The sequence below is a fragment of the Vombatus ursinus genome, unplaced genomic scaffold (assembly GCF_900497805.2).
Source record: "Vombatus ursinus unplaced genomic scaffold, bare-nosed wombat genome assembly UNPS02015175.1, whole genome shotgun sequence".
In the NCBI taxonomy this organism is placed as follows: Eukaryota; Metazoa; Chordata; class Mammalia; order Diprotodontia; family Vombatidae; genus Vombatus; species Vombatus ursinus.
In genome coordinates this window covers 9,262,768-9,286,032 of record NW_020954953.1, presented here as the reverse complement: position 1 = coordinate 9,286,032, position 23,265 = coordinate 9,262,768, and the positions used below count along the sequence as shown (strand labels likewise).

General features: G+C 36.7%; 1 protein-coding gene across 6 annotated transcripts in view; it reads right to left on the bottom strand.

Annotated features, from left to right (window-relative positions):
* The window catches only part of LOC114031466 (mitogen-activated protein kinase kinase kinase 4), a 135,306-nt gene that overhangs the window by 30,716 nt on the left and 81,325 nt on the right, over positions 1–23,265 (bottom strand). For 3 of the 6 annotated variants that reach the window (XM_027846543.1, XM_027846547.1, XM_027846545.1), the window contains 10 exons: positions 20,955–21,112; positions 20,196–20,312; positions 19,193–19,292; positions 18,998–19,081; positions 12,610–12,876; positions 10,123–10,272; positions 4,873–5,034; positions 2,894–3,027; positions 2,445–2,523; positions 1,487–1,565 (listed from right to left, as the gene is read on the bottom strand). In XM_027846543.1, the coding sequence (XP_027702344.1) occupies positions 1,487–1,565; positions 2,445–2,523; positions 2,894–3,027; positions 4,873–5,034; positions 10,123–10,272; positions 12,610–12,876; positions 18,998–19,081; positions 19,193–19,292; positions 20,196–20,312; positions 20,955–21,112 (1,330 nt within the window). The remainder of the gene's footprint in view (positions 1–1,486; positions 1,566–2,444; positions 2,524–2,893; positions 3,028–4,872; positions 5,035–10,122; positions 10,273–12,609; positions 12,877–18,997; positions 19,082–19,192; positions 19,293–20,195; positions 20,313–20,954; positions 21,113–23,265) is intronic. The other 3 variants (XM_027846548.1, XM_027846549.1, XM_027846544.1) reach the window with 1 other exon arrangement.

Sequence of the window (23,265 nt, the reverse complement as noted above, 5' to 3'; positions counted from 1 at the left end):
CTCTTTTGCTTCCCTAAAGTGATAATTACATCACTTACATCAAAGGGTTATTGTTAGAAACAAATAAGGTGATGGATATAAAGTGCTTTTTAAAACTGAATATTAAAAAAAAAGTCAGTCATTAAAGTACTCTATCAATGTCAGCTGTTGCTATTATATATATTACATTGAGTATAGGGGAGCGAGGTGGCACCATAGTGAACAGAGCACCAGTTCTAGAGTCAGGAAGACTCACCTTCATGAGTTCAAATCTAGCCTCAAATCTAGTTCACATACTAGCTGTGTGACCCCAGACAAGTCACTTAACCCTGTTTGCCTCAGTTTACGCAACTGTCAAATGAGTTGGAGAAGGAAATGGTGAACCACTTCAGTATCTTTGCCAGGAAAACCTCAAATAGGGTCACGAAGAGTCAGACATGACTGAAAAATGACTGAACTGAGAACATTACATTGAGCTTATCCCTGAATTCTCTTTATGTTAATATTTCTAATAAAATAATCCAAAAGTTAGAAAGGCTCTTGGAGACCATCAGTCTAATGTCTTATCACATTTAAGGTACCTTTATAACATGTTCACAAGGAATTCTTCTAGTCTTAATTTGTATTCTTCCACAGGGGAACTAACTCTCACACCTTCTCACCTCTAATTGCTAGACAATGTTTCCTTATACCAAACCAACATCTACTTCTTTTCAACTTCCACCCACTAGTTCTAGTTCTAATTTCATGATTTAAACAAAATATGTATCTTCCTTCTCCCACAGCAAAGCCCTTCAGATACTTGAAGACAGGATCATGTAATTCCACATAAGCCCTTATCATGCTAAATATCTCCAGTTCCTTCCATCAACCCTCCTACAGAACAGTTTCCAGTCCCATCGCTCGTCTCTAGTTTGTCCATGTCTCTGAACATGGGGCATCCAAAACTGAAAACCACAGCCCAGATAAAGTCCAGACCAGGCCTAAGAACCAAGAACAATAAAATTATTAATACCCTTATTCTGACCACCATGCTGGTATTAATAAATGAACACATGATGCAGTTTAAAATTAGCTTTTTTGGCAACCATATCATACTTTGGACTCAATGCTGAGCTTATAGTGTACTAAAATCCTTTAAGTTTGTTCATACTAACCACTGATACAACTATCTTTGCAGTTAAGTCCATGTTTACTGAAATTCTTCCTACATATTTTTATGACCCATTTACTTTTATATGTTAAAGATGAAACTGAATATACTCTGTGAATGACAGAATAGAGAAGATAAATTATCTGACTGATTCACTCAAGTTAGACTGTCTCCAAAGAACTATAGCTAGCTGCTATATCTTTTTTTTTTTTTTAGGCAATTGGGGTTAAGTGACTTGCCCAGGGTCACACAGCTAGTAAGTGTCAAGTGTCTGATGTGAGGCCGGATTTGAACTCAGGTACTCCAGACTTCGGGGCCGGTACTCTATCCACTGCGCTAACTGCTATATCTTACCAAGGTACAAACCTGTAACAGGACTATGAGGTTTTCCTATCACATGACCAATGCATTCATTCATCAAAGCTTGTAAACTCTAGAAACCAAAGCAAAGGAAAAGAGAGAAAATGTGTTATTTTCAACTTAAGTGCCATAAAATAAACTGTCTGTGCTAGTGGTGTTCAAAAAAATAACCTCATCGAGCTCAGCAATGCAATCTCTGTCTCCTATTTCTCCATGTTTTAGGTACCAATATATTTTTGCTACCTAATAAATATTCTTTCAATTCAATGCATATCAAGACCTATAAAAGTATTGTTTTTATAGATAAATGTATTACACTTTAAATATTATAATTTAACTATTGTGATGTGTATTACAAAAGAGAGGAACTATATAGTTCTCCATATTTATAGAAAGTCTTTTTTATTAACCTCAGTAATTATATGCCTGCATACTTATATACATTTCACTGTTATACACACACAAATGACTCTTCATATAGCGTAATTCTAATTCTGAACAAAGTATTCTCTATATTTTTATTTTTAATGTTTTTGCTTTGTTTTGATTTTCAAGGAACAATACAATAACATGTAATATCCAGCGAGAAATTAAACATTGATATCAAACTTAGCCAACTAAATTTTGTCTTCATTAAAGTAGTCAATAAATACCAAGTATCTCTACAGTTGGAGTATTATAAGGGAAATTGGCAACTTGGTGTTTTAGAAGGGATATACATATGCCATAACCCTAATCTAATCAGTGGTACAAAACTGGCATAAAATGAGAAAAGACAAATACTGAATATGTATGAAGTTCACTGTTATAAAACACTGAGCAATTATATTTAATTACGCAGAAAAACAGTAAGACATTACCAGTTACAAAGCCCCCCCCCAAAATGAAGTATATTCAAAGAACACCTAACTTCCATACCAATTTAAAAATTATATAAACAGTAATTTCATACCAAGAAGTCATCTTCAGGAAGCGCTGAAATAAAGCCTGGTTCAATGGCTTGCAGAAAATCAAAACCTTGAGTTGCCCACCTGTTAAAAGAATTCAATAACTACAAATAAACAGCTAAGAAATACAAAGGTATTCTAACTTATTTATGGAAATATGAACTCCACAAAAATAATCTTATCAGATTCTGAAAATATTTCCAAGGGAAGATATGAAAATCCTTATTCATAATCAAGTTTGAAAGAACAAAAAAGTTACATTTTAAAATAATTTCAACATGAAATCTTTAAGTAAACAAAAACTATCTTCATTCTCTATAACAGCCAGGATACCAGCATGACAAGAGACTCCTTTATGCCTACAGCATGTGTAGACAATTTTCATTTAATAGTTAAGAATTGGACAATATGCTTATTTGATCCACAAACAAAAGAAATCCACTATGGGCTTTACCTGGGCCTGGTGCCTCGACCACTTTCACATTTAGTTAGCACATAATTCATCCACTTTCTGGCAAAGCTAATATATTTATCTCCAATCTTCTGTCTAAATGTTCCAGACATCAGACGAACAACTTCTTTATGATACTGAAAGTTAAATTATACTACAAATCAATAGGATTTCAACAAGTATAAAATTATAACACTACTTGTAACCTGATTCTTCTAGACTATTCTCAATCACCTTGACAATAAATAATTTTTTCAATGCAAGACTGGTAATAATAGTCACTATATAGTATCTGAAATGTTAGAAAAAACAGTAGTAGTTACATGCATATACATGAAATCATATATGTGTATACACACACTTGATACACACATTATATTGCTTTTGGGTTTACAAAAAACATTCCTCACAAAAACTATGTGAAGTCCATAGTACAAAATAAATATCTTTCTTTTACAGATATGGAAACTGAGGTTCAGAGAGATTAGGTTATTTGTGAAAGGCCATCCAGATAATAAGTAGCAGAGCCAAGACTTATTTGTCAGAATGTCTGACTTCAAATCCACCTCTCTTTCTTCATACAACACTGGTTTAAACACTAATTTTATTTAAAATGAAAAGAGTAATCCTATTTCCCTAATCTATGAAATCCATTTTAATACTTTGTATATGAAAATGAATGACATAAGATAACTCCATAATTGAGTGCAGAGAAGTTAAGTGATTTGTCCATCGCTACACAGCTATTAATTGTCACATGCAGAATTTGAAACCAATTCTTTCCTGACTCCAAGTCCAGCATGTTTCATCAATTTCACATTATTTCAGATTCAGATTCAGAGATTGTGGGCTCAATGGCCATGTGTGCTATTTATCGGTATGTAAACTGGGGACATCAACTAACCTCCCTGGGTATCAGTTTCCTCCTCTAAAAAATAATGGAATGATGATAGAATTTGTTTAGTGCTTTGAAGTTTACAAGGCACTTTTGCATGTTATCTCATTTGACTATATCATTACTAAGGCAGCTTCTAAGTCTATAAATCTATATTCTTCAATAATTTATATATTTTAAAACATAAGACAGTCTTAAGAGTATTATGGAGACTAACAAATTACAAATTATTTTCTCATAAAATATGTGTGTGTGTGTGTGTGTGTGTCACATTTAAAAAAAAAAAATAGAGAATTTCTAGGAAAGGGTATCCATAATGGGGTTAGGGAGAATTATGATGACCAGGGACAGCTACTAGACACCTCTTATTTCACTGATTTAGGAAAGTCCCCTCTACCTATGGCATCTTATCTGCAAACTGTAGTCTTAGAAACATGAAAGTGTTTACAGCACTAAGTGGTCATGGAACTTGCCCAAGATCCCAGAGACAGTTTATGTCTGAGGTAGGGCTTAAACTCCGGTTTTCTTGGCTCCAAAACCAGCTTTCTTATCCATTATACCATGAATCTGTTCTGTGATGAACAATGATATCAAAAGTTGCATTGACGGATTATCTGTATCACTTAGAAGTAAAAATTATTCAACTAAGGTAGTATTTTTACTACATAATGTAAACACCCGCCAGAGTATTCGATAACCTAAAAATGTAAATGGTATGAATTTTAGTTATATGAATTATGAATAAGTTATATAAAATGTTCAAACTAATCCAATAAAATTAAAAGAATATTCTGTACGTCTAGGAAAGTGGACCACTTCCAAAGAAAATTCAGATTATCTCCTCAAGACATAAAATATTTTTGGCAAAGAAATCTTATTCCCCTCTTCTTTCCCAACTCCTGCCCGTTTATGAAAAGAAGAAGAAGAAAAAAAAGTCAAGGACACAAAGGTTTCAGCTATTTACTCAAAGCAAGTAAGAATTTAAAACCAAGTTTCAGGTTGACTATACATTAAATTTTAGAATATTTCAGCTACAATAAGTTTTGAGCTTTCCCCCCAGGTGCCAGTCTTATTTTCCTGCATTTACCTCAAAACCAAAATTGTAGCCCTGAATCATGGCTTCACGATAGTACTGCTGCAAAGTGGCCGACTCTGACTCATCAACTTCAGGATCAAATTCTGATGCGAAGATGTGGTCCACTTGGTCAATGGCATCACTTATTTTGTTGCAGAGCTGCAATGCATCATCCTAAAAAACCCAAATGGAGAACGAGGTGACCCACACAATACTAATTTAACCTTAACATATAATTTCCTTCATTTTCATGGAGATGCTCATTCATATGTTATCATTCAAAACAAGATGGCAACTGGGGAAAATTATGTTAGAAAATTTGATTATTCTCTTATTAAAAATACAAGTAGAGTAACAGGATGTATCTTAACTCCAGAAAATCTGTATTCAATTAGATCAATAAAATCTACTCTAGATAATAATGTTTAATAAAACTTGCCAGAATCAGCTCATTTTCATTAACTTAGTTAAAACTTTAGGTTTTCCCAGTCCTTTTTAAATTTTTTTTGGAGGGGCTAGGCAATGAGGTTAAATGACTTGCCCAAGGTCACACAGCTAGGTTAAGTGTCAAGTATCTGAGGTCAGATTTGAACTCAGGTCCTCCTGACTCCAGGGTCAGAGCTCTATCCACCGCACCACTTAACTGCCCCTTCCAGTCTGTTTTTAAAAAAATGAATCACCCTATAGAGGACCACGGTGATTTATAGGAACCTAGATTTTATTCCTTAGGCAAGAAGAGAGACAATGGGGCAGCTAGGAGACGCAGTGGATAGAGCACCGGCCCTGGAGTCAGGAGGACCTGAGTTCAAATCTGAACTCAGACACTTGACACTTACTAGCTGTGTGACCCTGGATAAGTCACTTAACCCCATTGCCTAGACAAAAAAAAAAAAGATTCAATGAAAAGTCTTTTTTAAAAAATTGAGCTATACTTTTATGTTTAGTGTGCTGAAAAAGGGATTAAAAATGGAATAGTTCACATAGAAAGGCTTCTGGAAAAGAAGCCCTTGATATGACTGGAAGAAAGAAATATGTGCTGTTCTACACTGGAAAAGTCTTTAAAGTAGGAGGTGCTATGCCAAGTAACATGGATATAGAATGGAAAGGTGATGTTAATGGAAGATAAATATAGTTGGTGGATGGAGGAGGAGGGGATACATGGCCTGGCAGAGGCACTTAGTTAAGACACTGAAGGTATATTCTAAAATAAATCTGGAATAATCATAGCAATGTCTCACATTTAATACCCTTCTCAAGAAAGGACACACTTGTTTACAAATGATATTCATTTAATCTTTCTATTTACCATAAACATCCAACATACCAACATCCTGTGGTAGATCTTTCCTCTATTATCTGTAACTGGAGCAAACGACAGGTGGAATGGAAGAAACAAAAGATAGATGGACTTCTTCCCCATACCTTCCAACTATCATATCTTAAAATGCTGTGATGAGTATGTGAACAGTTTTAACAGTGGCAAGTATAGTTCCTCTGCTTTACTATTAAACTTTTAGAATGGAAAAATGAATGTTTTAGAATCCAAAATGCTGTGTTTATCCTTTCGTATGAGCTTATCCCACTGAAAAAATTCCTTGTAATAGATAAATATATAGAAGAATTTTAAACTTAACCCACAGCACCTAATGTTAAGGTACAGAAACCTTTAGTTAATGAGTTTAAATAAGAAGAGATTAGTTTTTTAATAGTGACCACTATCTGGGGTTCCCAGGCCCTCGTTTGGGTTCCTTAATTAGCAAGGTGGGAGGGAGGGAATACGCACCTACTAGGTGCCACTGTGCTAAGGCACTTTACGAATATCTCATTTGAGCCTCACAACAACCCTATAAGGTAGGCACTATTATTCCCATTTCACAGTTAAGCAAACTGAGGTAGACTGCCCTTAAGGGACTTGCCTCGTAGAACAGTTAATTTGTCTGAGGTCAAACTCAGGTCTCCCCGACTCCAGGGCTACAGCATTATCCACCAAGTCATCTAGCTGCTTCTAATGTGACATTGGACATTACCAATCAGCATTCTGGACCTCAGAGTTTGTTTGTTTGTTTGTTTTTTATTGTTTTTGTTTAAATCTGTAAGAGCATAAATAAATAAATAAAAATTAAAAAGGGGCAGCTAGGTGGCGAAGTAGATAGAACACCAGCCCTGGAGTCAGGAGGACCTGAGTTCAAATCTGATCTCAGACACATAACACTCACTAGCTGTGTGACCCTGGGCAAGTCACTTAACCCCAACTGCCTTGCTAAATAAATACATAGATAGATAGATAGATAGATAGATAGATAGATAGATAGACAGACAGATAGATAGATAGATAAATAGTGAATAAATAAATAAAAAACAAGCAAACAAATAAACACACAAATAAATCTGTTAAGAGGAGGGGGCTGGACAAGACTATCTCTAAGGTCTCCTCCATCTCTTAACAATGAAAATTTAGGAATCTAAATTCTGAGGAGAAGCAAGTTCATCCAAAGCTATCCTGATCAGTCAATTGGCCAGTCAACAAGTTTATATTAATGGCATACTATGTGCTAAGTGCTGGAGATAAAAAGAAAAAACAAAACAAACAAAAAAAAAAGGCCCTCCCCTCAAAGAGCTCACATTCTAATGGAGGTGACAACATGCAAACATTTAGGTAGATAGAAGACAAAGTATATATGGTCCAGGAGTTAGGACTTGAGTTCAAATCCGGCCTCAGACATTTACTAGAGCTAGATGACCCTGGGCAAGTTACTAAAAAGCTATCTTCCTCAGTTTCTTCAACTGTAAAATGGGGAGAATAACAGCACCTACCTCCCAGGTATTGTAAAGATAAAATGAGGGACTATTTATAAAAGTACTTTACAAACTTTTAAGTACTATATTAGTATTAGCTATCATTATTACTGTTTTAATATGAATTGAGGGCAGATGCAAGGTGACCTCAGACGCCAAGAAGGGGTCACAGGTACAAAGAGCGTGAGAAACACCTCCTGCCAAAGGTGGGATTTGAGCTGAGTCAGGGAAGAAGCCAGGGAAGCTGGGAGGCAGAGGTGAGAAATGAGGTCACCAGGCATGGGGAACAGAAACAGCCGGTGAAAAGGGACATAGCAAGAAGGCAGGTGCTGCTGCATGATAAAGTAAATGGAGGGCCATAAGGCCTAAGAAAACTGAAAGGACATTATGGCACAAGGGTGTGAGAGACTGTAAATGACAGACTACATTTTACACTTGACCCTGGAGGTAACAGGGAGTTTATTGAGGGTGGTGGCAGGGATATGGCCGGACTGGTAAGGACACAGGTGGATACAGGTGCAGGGCAGTGGAAGTAATAAAAGGGGGAAAAGGCAGGGGCCGACAGAAGGCCACTCCCAGAGTGAGACTGATTTCTTATGGAAAGGAAAATTCGTAGCAATAAGCCCTTGGGTTTCACTAGAAAAGAAACTAGCAGACAAGGGGATGCTGTTGTGGTCCTCCCAACCCCACAGTTTCAGCATCCTTCGTCCAGCTGTCCCTAGGGTTTGAGGTAGGGTTTCCATCCACCTATCCAGAACCTTCTTTTTCCTCTTTAAGGAACTTCACACATACCAATAACAACGAGTGACATTTGTTTACCACTGTAGTGGACGCAGTGCTTTTACTGAACATGTTCTCACTGGAGTCACATAACATCCCTGTGGGGTAGGTACTAGAAGTAATATTATCCCCATTCTGCAGATGAAGAAATAGAAGCTCAGAGAGGCTGGGTGTCCCATCCACAGTCACACAGCTGAACCTAGGACTATGACTTTGGAGTTCAGTATTTTAGGGACATTACTTGACTTCTCACCTTTCAAACCAAGGGGTGTCAATATTTAGATATTCTGTGTGTGTGTGTGTATATAAAACACAAAAAGTGGTTAAAGCAATGAATAAAAGACCATCGAGGCAATGATTTTGTTGCTCCTCCAGTAAACATTATATATTAGTGTACCGTTGAGTATTTTAGACTGGGAGACTTGGCTTCTTGCCCAGTCTGACTGTCAAGGCCTGCTCTGCTTGTGCCACCCACGGTGATGCTGGCACCCAGAGTCTCTGGTCATCCAGAGCTGGCCAGAGTCTGTTTTGCAGTCACCCCAGCATCCTCTAATTCCACATTAATTCCTGTGTCACTGGCCTCCTCACACAGGACATGCCATCTCCTGACTCTGGAGACTCTGACTCTGTGTCACTGGCTGTCCTCCCCTCCCTGGCATCCCTTTCCCTCCCCGTCTCCACCTCCTGGCTTCCTTCAAGTCTCTCTGCCTTCTACAAGGAGCCTTTCCCAGTCCTACCGAATCTTAGAGCGATTACACTGTGACAAGTCCCAATTTATCCTGTCTCGACCTTGTCTGTCGGCACTTCCATTACACTGTGCACTGCTCGAGTGCAGGGACTGGGCTTTTTGTTTAGTTGTTTTTCCCTTTCTTTGTATCCCCAGTGCTTAGTATAGTGCCTCTAGTTAGTAAGTGCTAGCTGACTGACTAGCTGTGTTGTGTAACATCAGGCAATCAATTTAACCTTTTTGGGTGTTAGGTTCCACACCTGTAAATGAGGATGTACTAAATAATTTCTAAGGTTTCTTACACAACTAAAATTGTATAATTCTATGGTAACGTAAGGCTCCTTGAGAATAGGAATTTTGTTTCATCTTTTGCATTTTTATACTATATGTATACACAAATGGTAAAAATTTGGTGAGAGACCCACAGAAAAAAAAATCAAGGTTCTTGACTGACAGATGGCCATATCCAGGTGGTTCTGAGCACCACACTGCACCATCATTTTTTCTGCCATGCTATTTGTCATGCACAGTCCCCCATTTGTTTCCCTCAGCCCCCACTTTCCACCTCTTGCCCTTGAACACTATTGCTTCCAAAAAAACCTTTCCCTAACCCTCACTCCTTTAGTCTCTTCTGATAAGAGTACACACTCCTTAAAGATAGGAACTGTCTCATAATCTTATATCTCCCAGTGCTTGGCATAAAGTTAATACTTGATAATTTTTTTTTTAATTCATGAATTCATTCATTCATTGGTACTACAAATCTCTAAACCAGAGGTGGAGAACCTGCAGCCTTGAGGCCATGTGAATCCAAATCCTTTTATTAAGGGGATCTGTTCTGTGAGGTTTGGATTTGGTCAAAGGGCTGCAAAGGTCCCCCACCCCTGTTCTAAACCATACCAGCTCTCCCATAACATTTCAAGAATCAGGGATGTCAGACAAGAGAAAGGTGCAAGCACCTTTAGCTGCTGCAAAGCTCTGGCGATGACAGGCTGACTAGAGGTTTGTTCTTGGTGCAAAGTCACAAGTCCTTCAATGGACTGCTGGAAAGCTTTTCTCTGGCTCACAAGATGGGCAGACTGCATGACTACTAAGAGTAGATTTTCAACCTAGGAATATAAAATCAAATTTAGTACACGAGAAGACATTGACACATTTCCCACTTCCAAAATTCCAGGGCAAACCATTACTACCAGAGGAAAGAAAACAACATGTGTACATTTAAATAAGTTAATGAACTAAATTACGATGGTTACAAAGTATTTTCCTCATAACACTGCAAGGTAAGTAATATGTGAATGGATCTATGATCTCATGGACTTTTACATCCTCTCCAAGGAAACAGATTGCAATCTATCTATGCCTGCCTATCCTGTGAGACTCTTGTCCATATGCTCCCACACATGTGACATGGAGAATCCACCCCATTATTTTCTCCTGACATCACAAGGGTACCACAGCTGTCTTGTTATCCCTCACTCTCACAGTCCATCTCATCTTCCTATGATACAATTCCTTGATAACTTTTTCTTGGTATTCTTCTTCAGAGTTCCTTATTGGTTATATGTTGAAACCCATTCATACCTACCGTATGAATCTTATTTTATAGATAAGGAAACTGATATTTAGATTAAGTGAACTGACCAAAATAAAGTCAATAAATACCAGAGGTAGGATTCTAACCCAGTCTCTGGATATCAAGTCAAGTGTTTTTCCACTACATCATGGTGCTTCTTCAATAATTTCTAACTATTCCAATTTCCTAGATATCAGTCCAACTTACACACATTCTATCTAGACGTAATTAATAAATTAATTTCTTTTCTCACGAATACACCCACAATGCAATTGATAATCACAAATAAAAGTCTTTAGGCTCTTCAACACAACCCAAAGTTCCCATTCCAAGGGGCAAATCCAAGGGAAAGTCAGAGATAAACTGCTGAGCATAGATAAATGACCTGGTAGATGTTGTCTACAGACCTCCAAGTCGCTCTCCTTCCTGCTTTAACGTTTGGTACATGGCTCAAAATTTTTCTCTCTTTCCCAACTCCTGTCCTCATACTAGGGGACTTCAAAACACATACTGACTCTCCATCAAACATGTTAACCACTCAGTACCTCAACCAGCTCCTCCACCCCACCTCAGCCACACACCAAAGATGGCCACTCTTCTAGTGGAATCTTCAATCTCTATTAGTTCCTTCCCTTTAATCAGTAAACATACCCAGTTCAGTCCTTCCCTAACCTTAAAAAAAAAAAAAATACTCCAACTTCCTTCAAAAAGCCAAACCAAAACAAAAAATCCTGTTTGACTTTGCGATTCTGTCAAGCTATCATCCCCCTCTCTTTTCCTTAATTACCAAAATTCTAAAAATAGCTTAAACTCATTACCTCTACTTCCTTACCATCTATTATTTTCCTCAATATCCTTCCATTATCAACCATCTATTTAAATCTCTAACCTTCTAATGACCAGATCACTGCCTTCTTCTCGGTTTTTTATTTCCTTGACCTCTGTGCTATGTGTAGCATAGTTGAATATAACCCTCCACTACCCTGGCTTTTATGTCACTGTTCATTCCTAGTACTCTTGTCTTTCTTTACCATTCTCAGTCTACTTCCCTATTTATTCTTCTTTCTTCTACTTCCTAAGCCAGATCATTCCCCATAAGACTGCTTTCAATCCTCTTCCCTCTCAGTACTCACCTAATGGCAATTCATGCCCCATGCCTTCTATATAGATTGCTTCTAGATCTTTTTTCTTTACCTCTGACCTCTGCACAGCATGCTTCTCAGTGAATTTTCTAAGTCTCCAATAGCCCGCTACAGATTTTTATCTTTATGTTAAACCAAATCCTCAAATTAAAGAAGCCCAAAGCGGAATTCCTGACTTTACTCCAAAACCAGTCTCCTTTCCTAATTTCCCATTTCTTTGGATGGTATAGCTAGACTCCCAGTTACCCAGACTTGAAACCCACGTGTCATCTTTGACTCTTTCCCCTTTCCTACATTCAATAAGCTTGTCAATTCTATGTCACAAACATCTCTTGCTTTCATCCTTTCTTTTCCATTTCTATTAATACCATCTTAGTTCAAGTTTTATTAGATCTTGCTTAAATTATAGCAACAGCTACCTTACTGTTTTCCCTGCTTCTACTCTTATCCTTCAATAATTGATCTTTCATACTCCTGCCAAAGTATTTATTCCAGTGCATTATCTGACTGCATAACTCCCTTTCAGAAACTGTGACTAATTTCCCACTGGCTATTAAATGAAATATGAACCAATTAGTCTAATCATCAAGCCCCACCCCCCAAATTTGACTCCAACCCACCTCTGTTTGCACTTAATCTCACATTACTCCCTGTCATATACACTACAATTTTGCACAACAAAAAATCAAGATATATTTTCAGAAATTACACACTGAAGATTGTCATACCTGCATACTTCTAAGTGTGTCAACTGTTTCCACCTGAGGCACTATTTTGACAGGTGGCCCTTCCCACGTGTTCCAGTGGTCATCTAAGTCATGATCTCGATCACCATGCTTGGTCATGAGTAAGTAAGCGTCAATTAACACATCATCTGAATCTTTCGAACAGTCCTTTCCTGCAGCTGCATTTAGCAGTTGCAAAATAACACATTTCTCCCCAGCAAGGGTATGTGGAACAAATACTTGCAAATTTTCCAATCCAGGAATTTGTACCTGGAAAGCAAATGAATTTGAATGTTCAATAAAGAAACACAATGTATATAGTACCCAGTTTGCAGGAATATATATTGCAAATGAAAACAGATTAGCTTTAAATAAAAAATGTCTCCAAAGAGTCCTCCTAAGGATAACTATTAGGGAAAATATTCCTTAGGAGAATAATTCTAATAGCTTCTGAGTTGCCTTGTTTTCTGAGATACAGGTATTCGGAACATAGTTCATATTCCAAGGTCTGTAATTCAAATCATTCTTCATTAAAGGCTTTAAAAATTTTGTCACAATAAAGTACAAATTGCGCATGTAATAATTATATGTAATAACTGTTTACTACCTGACTACCAATGATAAAATGTCATTAACAGACAAAATTTAAAATGATGCCGTTATAAAACCAAAGTATGCTGAAATTTAAATCACATTAATAACTACTATGCACATAAAAGGCTAAAAGAAGGTAGTCAATGTAATGTAAAATTAATTAGCTTTACCCATATATTTAACTGTACATATTTTTAGAATTTTTTGTGATAATATCAAGTTTGCTTTCTGTAGCAGCAACAAAACTCTTTTTAGTATTTACATCAAGGTATTGTTTTAATGAAATATATAATGAAGCTAGTCATAATGAAAATGACCACTCCCCAAGTACAGAACATAATAACTCTACCCAGGGTTGAGCTGGAGCCAGTTGCTATTGTTAAATTTACAGTGAGCACAATTTACATTTCAGAAACTGGCAAGTGCTACAAATTAGGGCTTGATTTATTGTTCTGTTGATTGGCTCAACTTAAGAAAGTGATGGACAAAATGTTAATAATACAGAGTAAATATAAAGTGTGTCCTACCTACATGTTTTTTTTTTGTTTTTTTTTTAAAAAGAGTTAAACATTTATCAGCACAAGAAAGACTTTAAACCACTACATTTAAGTTTACCACTGGTAAGGTAATAAGGTACTGAGCAAACTATTAAGTACAAAGCAAAGTAATACCACAGAAATTTCATCATCTCACGTAAGTTATATGTGTGTGTGTACAAACACAAAAACATTTTTGCTGACTCAGTTCTTTAAAGAAGCAAGTACCATTTAATTAGACATAACCTTAAATTAGTGAATTTTAGAATTGTAATGTCAAGACTTTATATAGCACATCATTCTCTATACAGATTTCTCCTGGGTAAACACATTTTGATTACATGTAATAAATACATGCACATATGTTTAAGTGTACACAAATAAACATCCACACATGTGCTTTTGATTTGCCTTCATTCCCTAACAGTAACACTTTACCTACCTACCTCCTCTTCCTTATGAACAACCTTTCAGTTTTCAAGGTGGATGTGTTTATTAATAGACTGGTCTTTTAAGCATTTGTATGACTTTTATAGCTCTTCTGTTTTAAGGACAATAAAACCTCAGCCTTCTGGAAAGGGCCATTTTTAGAAATATGACACTTATAGAAATGACTCTGGATTTAGAAGTCATCAGATCAATAACCTCAGAACCTCTCTGGTGGGGAAGATGCTTCTAAATACCCAGCAAAAAATACATATGCCAAGAAGAAATGCAGCCCTGAGCATTGTAACTACTCTGTTATGTCAGGTCAGCTGCAACATGTGGAAGGAAAGGAAACTCCCTGACTGAACAGAGGCGTCTACAAAAAGGCTGACCTTTCCCCTCCTAAAACTAAGAAGCACAAGGGGGGGGGGGGGGAGAATGAAAGGAGACAGAAGAGACAAGAATAAAGAAAAGTAGAGAAGAAAAGGCACCACAACACAGAGGATTAACAGCAAAGAACAGACATGCTGATGCCAGCCAAAGATGACGACAGAATCCATTACAACTCTAGAAAACTTGGCTAACCACAACTACTCAGACGCCCAAGGGTTCTGAATAGCCAAGGTTTTACTACATAAATTTAATTCTGTATACTGCCCATAATTTCTTCTAATTTTGCCTATAAATATAAGACAGTATTTAATTCCATCCTCACTTATCTAAATGAAGTGCTAGTATATCTGTCCTTTTGGGCTAAGCACAAATGCAGGCTCAGCTCAGTAGTAATTTGAGTATCATATGCATAGGTGCATGATTTTCTTTTTGAAACATAAGCTAGCACCAATTTTTATCTTCCTAATTCTCCAATGATGTACTTTGATCAGAGACTGATGAAGTATAGCCAAGTGAAATTTACAGATGATCCCCAAACTTTATTTTAACTAATAATCTCTCTTGAAAAGATATATATTGTTCATTCAGCAAATAGTGTTGTATGTATGACATGTAAGGCACTCAATGACTATGTAACAGACAGAGATGTGCGATTCTCTTCTATAGACTATTGCAGAGTGGAATAATCAAAAGTTAAAAGTGCAAAGCAGACTAAGAGAAAAAAGGTGGAGTTTACATAAACCATGCAATCATCTTATAGGCTAATCAAGAGCTAACTGGATTTAATTATAATTTTCACAGTAACCATAAAGACAAAGATACCAAAAAGGGAAAATAAAACTACAATGTTGGAAATACTTTATTATCATGAATACAACGGTTTCATTTCAAATACTATTATTACATAACTCCCTGAGCTTACACAGTACTCAAATCTAAGTGTGCTAATAAATTTTACACGACACACTGAAGAATTAATAACGGCTAGCATTTATAGAGCTTTAAGGATTGTAAAGCATTTACATAATAAGATGTCTTCAGTGTCTAAATTAGCACAATGCTTTACACATAACAGCAATAACTGTTTGTTCAATGAATTTTTAAAAATTACTTTAAAACAGTATTAAGACAAATAAAAAGGGGAAATGTTGGTGGCAAAGAACTTTAAGAAAGGTAGTTTGCTGTATTTTTAAAAAGACCTGTAGAGAAAGGCAGGAAATAGTAAATAAGTATGGTACAGTCTTTGAAGAACATCTGCCAGGGCTGGTAAAGCCCAGGAGCTGAGGCTGACAAAGGAAAACATGACTCTGCCACCCCTTCCACAGAAGGGACAGTCAGGTGGAACAAGGGGGAGGGAAGAGTCTGAGTCAGAAAAGCCTGAGTTCAGATTTGACCTCAGACACTTCCTATGTGATCCTGGCCTAGTCACTTAACCTGTCTGCCTCAGTTTCCTCATCTTTACAATATTGAAAATAATATCACCTACCTCCCAGGGCTATTGTGAGGATCAAATAAAATGATATCCGTAAAGTATTTAGCATAGTATCTGGCACACAGAAAGTGCTATGCAAATGTTAGTTGCTATTATTATTATTAATATACAACCACAGAATCACAGATTTAGAGCTGGAAAAGCCCTTACAGGTCACATGATCCAACATATTTATTTTATAGATGAGGAAACAGAACCAAAAATCACCCAAGTAATAATGAGCACTGTTGGGATTTGATCTCTAGACGCCCTGACTTCAAATCCTGCGTATTTCCCATTCTGCCATGGACAAGACTGACAAAACTGAAACGACTGAACAACAGCACCAACAAAAATGCTATTTCTACTCGAGTGGGTTAACTGGGGTGCTACAGGTTCTTGGAACCACAGGTGAGAGTGGGGTGGCAGGTGGACACCAAGAGTGGATAAGCAGCCCTCACACCAGAGGTGCTAGTCTTCCCTGATACTTACATACCCCAATGTTGTGGGGGGAGGGGGAGGATTAAGACATGTAGGTAATACATGTAGTCAGGGCATGGAAGGATGACTCATGCCTTTGATGCCTTAGGATCAGTGATGTCTCCTAATGATATCATCACACTGATACAGTTGGGCCTAGACTCCCCTTTTTTCCCCATGCTTAAATGTTATTTTACTGCATATACAATCCACAGCTTCTGATGCACATAAAATCCTTCAACTCTCTTGTCAAGGGAAGAACAAGTACTAGCTTGCTTTTTAAGGTCCACTGCCTTTTTCCAGATCTTTTAGAACTAAAAGACAGGTAGATACCATTCCTTGGACACCAACAAAAAGCCCACCTCAGGTACTCCTATCTTGTTCCTTCAGAGTGCAACGAGGGCTTGCTTGGAGCAAGCCCAGATCTCCTAAAATTGAGCCACACTGTTTCTGAGAAGAGACAGTTTATGTCCTCCCCCAACACAAGTGGGAGTAGCCTCCTTCAATTGGCTGTACACCAGGAACAAGCAGCCAGGAAAGCAAGCAAGTCTGTCCCAGCCTGACAGTTGGATACTGAGGCCTCTTGAGATTTTCAGCCCCAAGTTTCTTCTTAACCAAGACTAAGATCCTCCCAGCTACAGGATACCTTCAAGCTCTGTCTTTTCTTTGGATTCCTCTTCCTGGTCTGGGGCCTTTGGTCCTTTCTTAAGAGACCTTGCTATAATTTATGCAGATTATTCGTTTTTCCCCCAGTAATTTTAAGACTAGACTATCAACCTATTAATGGTTATGCACCCAACGATTACCAAACAGCTTGGAGTTTGGAGTTCTCAAATATTCAAATCCTGTGTCTCTTCCATTTTCTCATGCAAATGACTGGGTGAGGAAAAGGCACTACAGACAACCCCAAGGGGCAAGCTCTTTGTCCCCTTCACTTGTTCAATCAGCATTCCTGGCCCCTTCCTGGATAGTTTCAGCCAGTCTCCAAACCTCAAAGAATGACCAAGTTTGTCTCCTTAACCCTCTCCAAGAATTGAGAAAATGAATCTTCCTCCCTTCACCGTAGAAGTGGAGGGATGGAAGTTCGGAACAGCTAATAAATATACTGTCATACATGGTTAATGCGCTGATTAGTTTTGATTGACTATTTTTTTTCTTTCTTCTTAAATCCTTGTTACCAAGAGTAGTTGACTAGATAGGGGAAGGGGGAAGGATATATTCAGAAATCAAGGTGATACAAAAAACAAAAGGAATAAACATCTCTACAGGGTCCGTTATGTGCCAGGTACTTTACTAAGCAATTTATACAAAGATAATTAAAACACTAAAGGAGAACAGTTCCTCTGAAAAACAGTATAACTTATGTTTGTAAACGTAAAGTCCATAATCACATCTGAATAACGAAAGAAATATCAAGAAACCACCTAAGTGAAAATAAATTGTGGGTTTGGGGGTTTTTGCCTTTTAATTGTTTAGCATTACGTTATCTGTGAGTTAACCTGTGTTTTGACAATTAGTAGAGAAAAAGAAGAAATGAGAATAGGTATGCATGCACCCAGGTATAAATGGAAAGAGTACATCCATGATGCTGTCCTGATACAGATGGTGCCTTAGAGAGATGTTCTGTAAAACCTTCAACCTTCCTCCCAAGGAAGAGCATAGATTTCACACATCAACATTTGCTGAAAGCTTCTGGCAGGAAAACAAACACCGTGTAGAGAACTATGCTAATAATATCTCTATGAATCAGATATATTCTCTTTCTTCACAAACATCTGAAAAGTGATCGTCTTCCCAGAGCAAGTTGAGTCAGGATTACACTCCTCTCTCTCTCTCTCCCTCTCTCTCTCATATATCTCTATATATCATCTATCTATCTATGATTCCCTCTGAAAGATGTGACTGATATAAAAGACCATAGATCATAGATTTAGCGGTGTAAGGGCAACTTAGAGACAGGTCATCTAGTCCAATCTTTTAATTCTACAGATCAAACAACTGAGACTCAGAGAGCTTAAATGAACTGTCCACCTTCAAAAAGTAAATGGTAGAAGTATAATCTGAACATAGGTCTTCTGACCCTAAATTCAGCATCCTGCATTTCTTCTAGAGAGATGTTTGGTCTTGTTAAGTTTTATTTTGTTCTGGCATGTCTGGATTTATTTACTAAGACTTCTCTTGTTCTTGAAGTGAGAATATATTTTAACATATTTAAAACAAGATCTGTATATAAATGATCATCTGTTAGATTAGTTATGTCAAACTCAAATAGGAACAGATTCCTGTGGCCACGTATTGACTTAGAAAACCACAAGTTAACATTACATATGTTGTACTGCATTTATATTTATTTTGTTAAACAATTCCAATTACATTTTAATTTGGTTTGAAGCACTTAGGAGTTTTGCAGGCTGCACTTACCTGAGTTTGACACTTCTCAGAATACAATGTGATGTCTACATTTCACTGATGCTATTTTAAATAATTTTACCTTAACATAGTGTTTTGATTTCAGCATATCCAGAAGGTCTTGCACTGGTGCTGAGACTATGAATTCTGCTGCTATTTCCAGATCCTAGAGTCACAGTTAAAAAGAAAATTACTTTTACTGAGTTGAATGCTTTCTTTAAAGACACACAAAAATATAAATAATGAAAACCAAACTAGATTACCATCATCAGCTCACCTTTCTTAACATTTTAGCAAAGCCAAGTGCTTTGGAAGCCCTTTCTCTAGCTTCATGAAAGAGCTCCTTCAGGGCTCTGCTGGTCTCTATAACAGATCTCCTGTAAAGTTGATTGAAATCCTGTTACTATGAATTAATATATGTGCCAGAGAATAAAATATATATACACACAAACAAATGCTACTTTCATCAAAATAAATTTAGACTGCTCGTAAAAAGCAGTAAAATAACAGATACATTATGAAACTTGCTTATTGTTTTCTTTTTTTAAAAACTGTATTTTCTCACACAAGTTAGTAAACATCAGTGAAAACCATTACCTTCTAAATTTACTTTTGTTTAAGATCATATCTCTGAAAGTTTTAGGAACCACATGGGACCTTTATTTAACTCCAGTCCACCTATAAATATTGAGAATCAAAAGACCAAAAGCTTTTTTCACATTTTAGAAGGCAACAGTCTTTTCTCTTCCCTTAGGAAAATATGTAAGCAGAATTAGTTCTATTTATCTTTAACCTTTCAGTCCTATTCTTTTGTAAGTGTATCTTTAAACTAAAACATCTCTACTTTCAATTAATACACTCCCAGTTCACTAATAAATAAAATGTCTCCTCAAACCATAAACAATAAAACATGAGAACAAAAACCAAACCAAACCATATAATACCTCCTTGAGGGTCCTAGGACCAGGAATCTAGAGCTGGAAAGGATATCAGAAATCACTTAGCCCAATCCCCTCATTTTTACAGATGAGGGAACTAAGGCCCAGGGAAATTAAGTCACATAGGTAGTATATGAGATGGTAATAACTTTTAGCTTCTACATAAATGGAAAATCTTGGAAAACTATAAAATGCTAGAAAATATAAAGTTTATTTACAATTGTAATTTATCTCATGTTAATTCTAACTCAATTAGTATGTTTAACAGATTTCATGTTCATGAAGGAGACACAAAATAGGGAATAAGCTGAAAAAAGAAGACAGTTAAGACAGCAGCTTGACCTGATTTCATCTGAAGCAGTGCTATCATCAGCACTAGTCCAGAACTCAGCACAGCTTTCCTGCAGGCCACAATCTAAAAATCCTCCAGTAGATTTCAACAGCATTCCTGCAATGTCACTGAAAGAACATAATAGAAAAAAAGAAATAAAACTAAGGAGAAAAATTACCTTTACTTATTTGCCAATCCCTACAAAAACATTAACTTCCCCATAAACATTGAGTTCAATACTGAAATGCAGTTTAGGGACAAAGGTTACTAAGAACCATGCTCAATTCTCCCTTTTGCCAGGGTAACAAGTGTTTCTCTGGTAGAAAAGGAATAAAGTCCACCATCAGACTCTCTCACAGTCTTCTCTACTTATTCAACACTTTTATAAAGCTACAGTGCAAAGAGAAGTATTCATTTCTAAGCAGAAGCTTTAACGAGAGTCATTTCTTAAGATACTGGAAACAGAGTACAGATATCTCAGGTTATACTGTCATCTTAAGCCTCCACTTCCCATGTAAAACAGGAGGAAGACAAGGACCTAAAGAGCTGTTTCATTTTGGTCAACTATTCCACATCTGTGTAAACCTATGTAGGCCAATTTCTCTGGTTTCCATGAGCCTTCCAGTTTAGGGAACTGGCCTCAACAATAATGATTTCAACTGAACTAAAATCTGAAACATTGTAGAAAACAAGCACTTTAAACCAAATTGATATTGTAAGATTAAGAAAGCTAGTAAGAAGGTTACATGCAAAACAATAGTAAATCCTACCAAAACAATTTTCCAGCCTGTGCTTCTCCTCCTCTTATATAATGAGTTATTTCTTTGGTGAAATTCCATTCTTCTTCTAATAGATTTTTTAAACTATGAGATGCTTGAGGTAACTGCTGCAACATTTTGATCCAACTTCTCATGTAATCAAAATATACCTTTAAATATAAACATAAAAGAGAAATGTATAAGCTTTCAACTAAGTAAGTATAAAAACTTCAAATTAAAAGTAGGCAGAAACACTGACAGTAACAAGTAAAAGTTAATGAGGGAGAACACCAAAAAAAAAAAAATTAAAATTAAAAAAGACAGGATAATGACAACAACAAAAATTCAAGTCTTAAGCCATTTAGTACTAGGGAAAAAAAATAACTCTTTATACACCTCAATATGCTCTTGAAAGTATCATTGTACTATGTATTTAGCACAATGCAATAACTGACATTTATAATGATTACAATGAATCCTCTAAAAGTTAAATTGTGTTAGCATCCCATGTAAGAAGACACAGATGTGCACAATTCATTTAAGTTAGTTTTGCATGAAAAACAGTTAAAAGAACTTAGGAAAAACTTTATATCCTATCTGATGGAAACCTAAAATATACTACATACTTCACTGCCTTCTTAACTAGAATAAATTCTTAACCACATTTAATGGAAAATTTTAATTGTCAAAACCAAAAGGTTAAACCTGTAATCGCTGATCAAATTCACTTGTGTGGATGAATCATAAACAAATAAAGAACAATAATGAACAAATAAGAAATTCAAATCAACTACATTCAACAAACATTTATTAAATATCTACAATGTGCCAGCTTCTTTGCTAGGTACTGGGGATATAAAAACAAAAATGAAATAAAAGACATCATTTATCACAACCTGCTTACTGCCAACCCCTGCCAGAATCCAAAGAAGATAATTACTAAAGATTGAGCAAATCTCAAGAATCTGAGAATTAGGGGGGAAATCCATAGCAGTAGTAGTCGTCATTGTCGTAGTATATAAATCATCATTATATAGAAAAGGTCAACTGGAAAATATCAATAACTATCTCACACACACACACACACACACACACACACACACACACACACACCCCCGACCGACATATATTCCAATCTCTGAAAAATTTTATAACATTATCAATAGTTATATGCAGGGCATACTTAATGAAGGTTTGAAAACTGAAGACTCAGACTTTTGCAAACAATACTCTAAAGGCATCCTTCTGTTTTCGCTTCTAAAATAAACTTTAGTGATGCCTCCTGCATGTAATTTCACAAAGAGCCTCACATGAACATTTTGTGGCAAAAAAAAGAAAATTAAACAAAAACATATAATCTTTTAAATATCTGAAAACACATGCAATATTCTAGTCTATATTCCTTTACCTCTCTGTTACGATAGAAGAGGTAGGTTTAATTGTCTATTCTCTGAGACATTCATTGGTATTTCAATCACTCAGAATTTGACTTCCCGAACCTAGTCTCCTTCCTTAGCCGTAGTGTGGAATAATGTATACTCATTAGAAATCTCAAATTCAACATGTCCAAAATAGAACTCATTATTTTTCCCCTGAACCTTCTCTTTTGTTTTTCACTATTACTATCGATGGCACAATTTCCATACTCCTAGTCACCCAAGTCTGCAACACCAGTGTTATCCTCAATTTCTCACTCATCCCACATATCCAACCTGCCGCCAAATCTTGCATCTCTACTTTTATATCTTTTATAAGACCCCCTCATCTCTACTCACATATGCACTACACTAATTCAGACTCTCATCACCACAGAACTACTGCAATGGCCTTCTCACTCCAAATGATCTTCCACTTAGCTGCCAGTGATTTTCTTAAAGCACAAATATGATCATGCTTCCTTCCACTACCCCATCTCCCCCCACTCCATAAACTTCAATGACTCCCTATTACTTCAAGACTCATATACAGAATCCTCCGTACGGTATTTAAAGCATTTTCTAACTGGCCCTTTCCTAGTCTTCCTACTCTTCACCCCTCTTTGCACGTTACAATCCAGTCATTCTGGCCTACCTGCTGTTCCTCACACATGACACTTCACTTCCCAATTCCAAACAGATGTGCTGGCACTCCACCATGCTTGCAATGCTCTCCCTCTTCACCTCTGGCTCTCAAGAATTTATAGCTTCCTCCCAGACTTGATTCAAATGCCACCATCAGTACGGGCCTTTCCAGGCCCCAGACGCTTAAGCTTCTCCTTCTAAAAGGTTGCCTTCAATCTACTCCCTATATTTTTTATGTACTATTTCTTTACATGTAGCTTCCC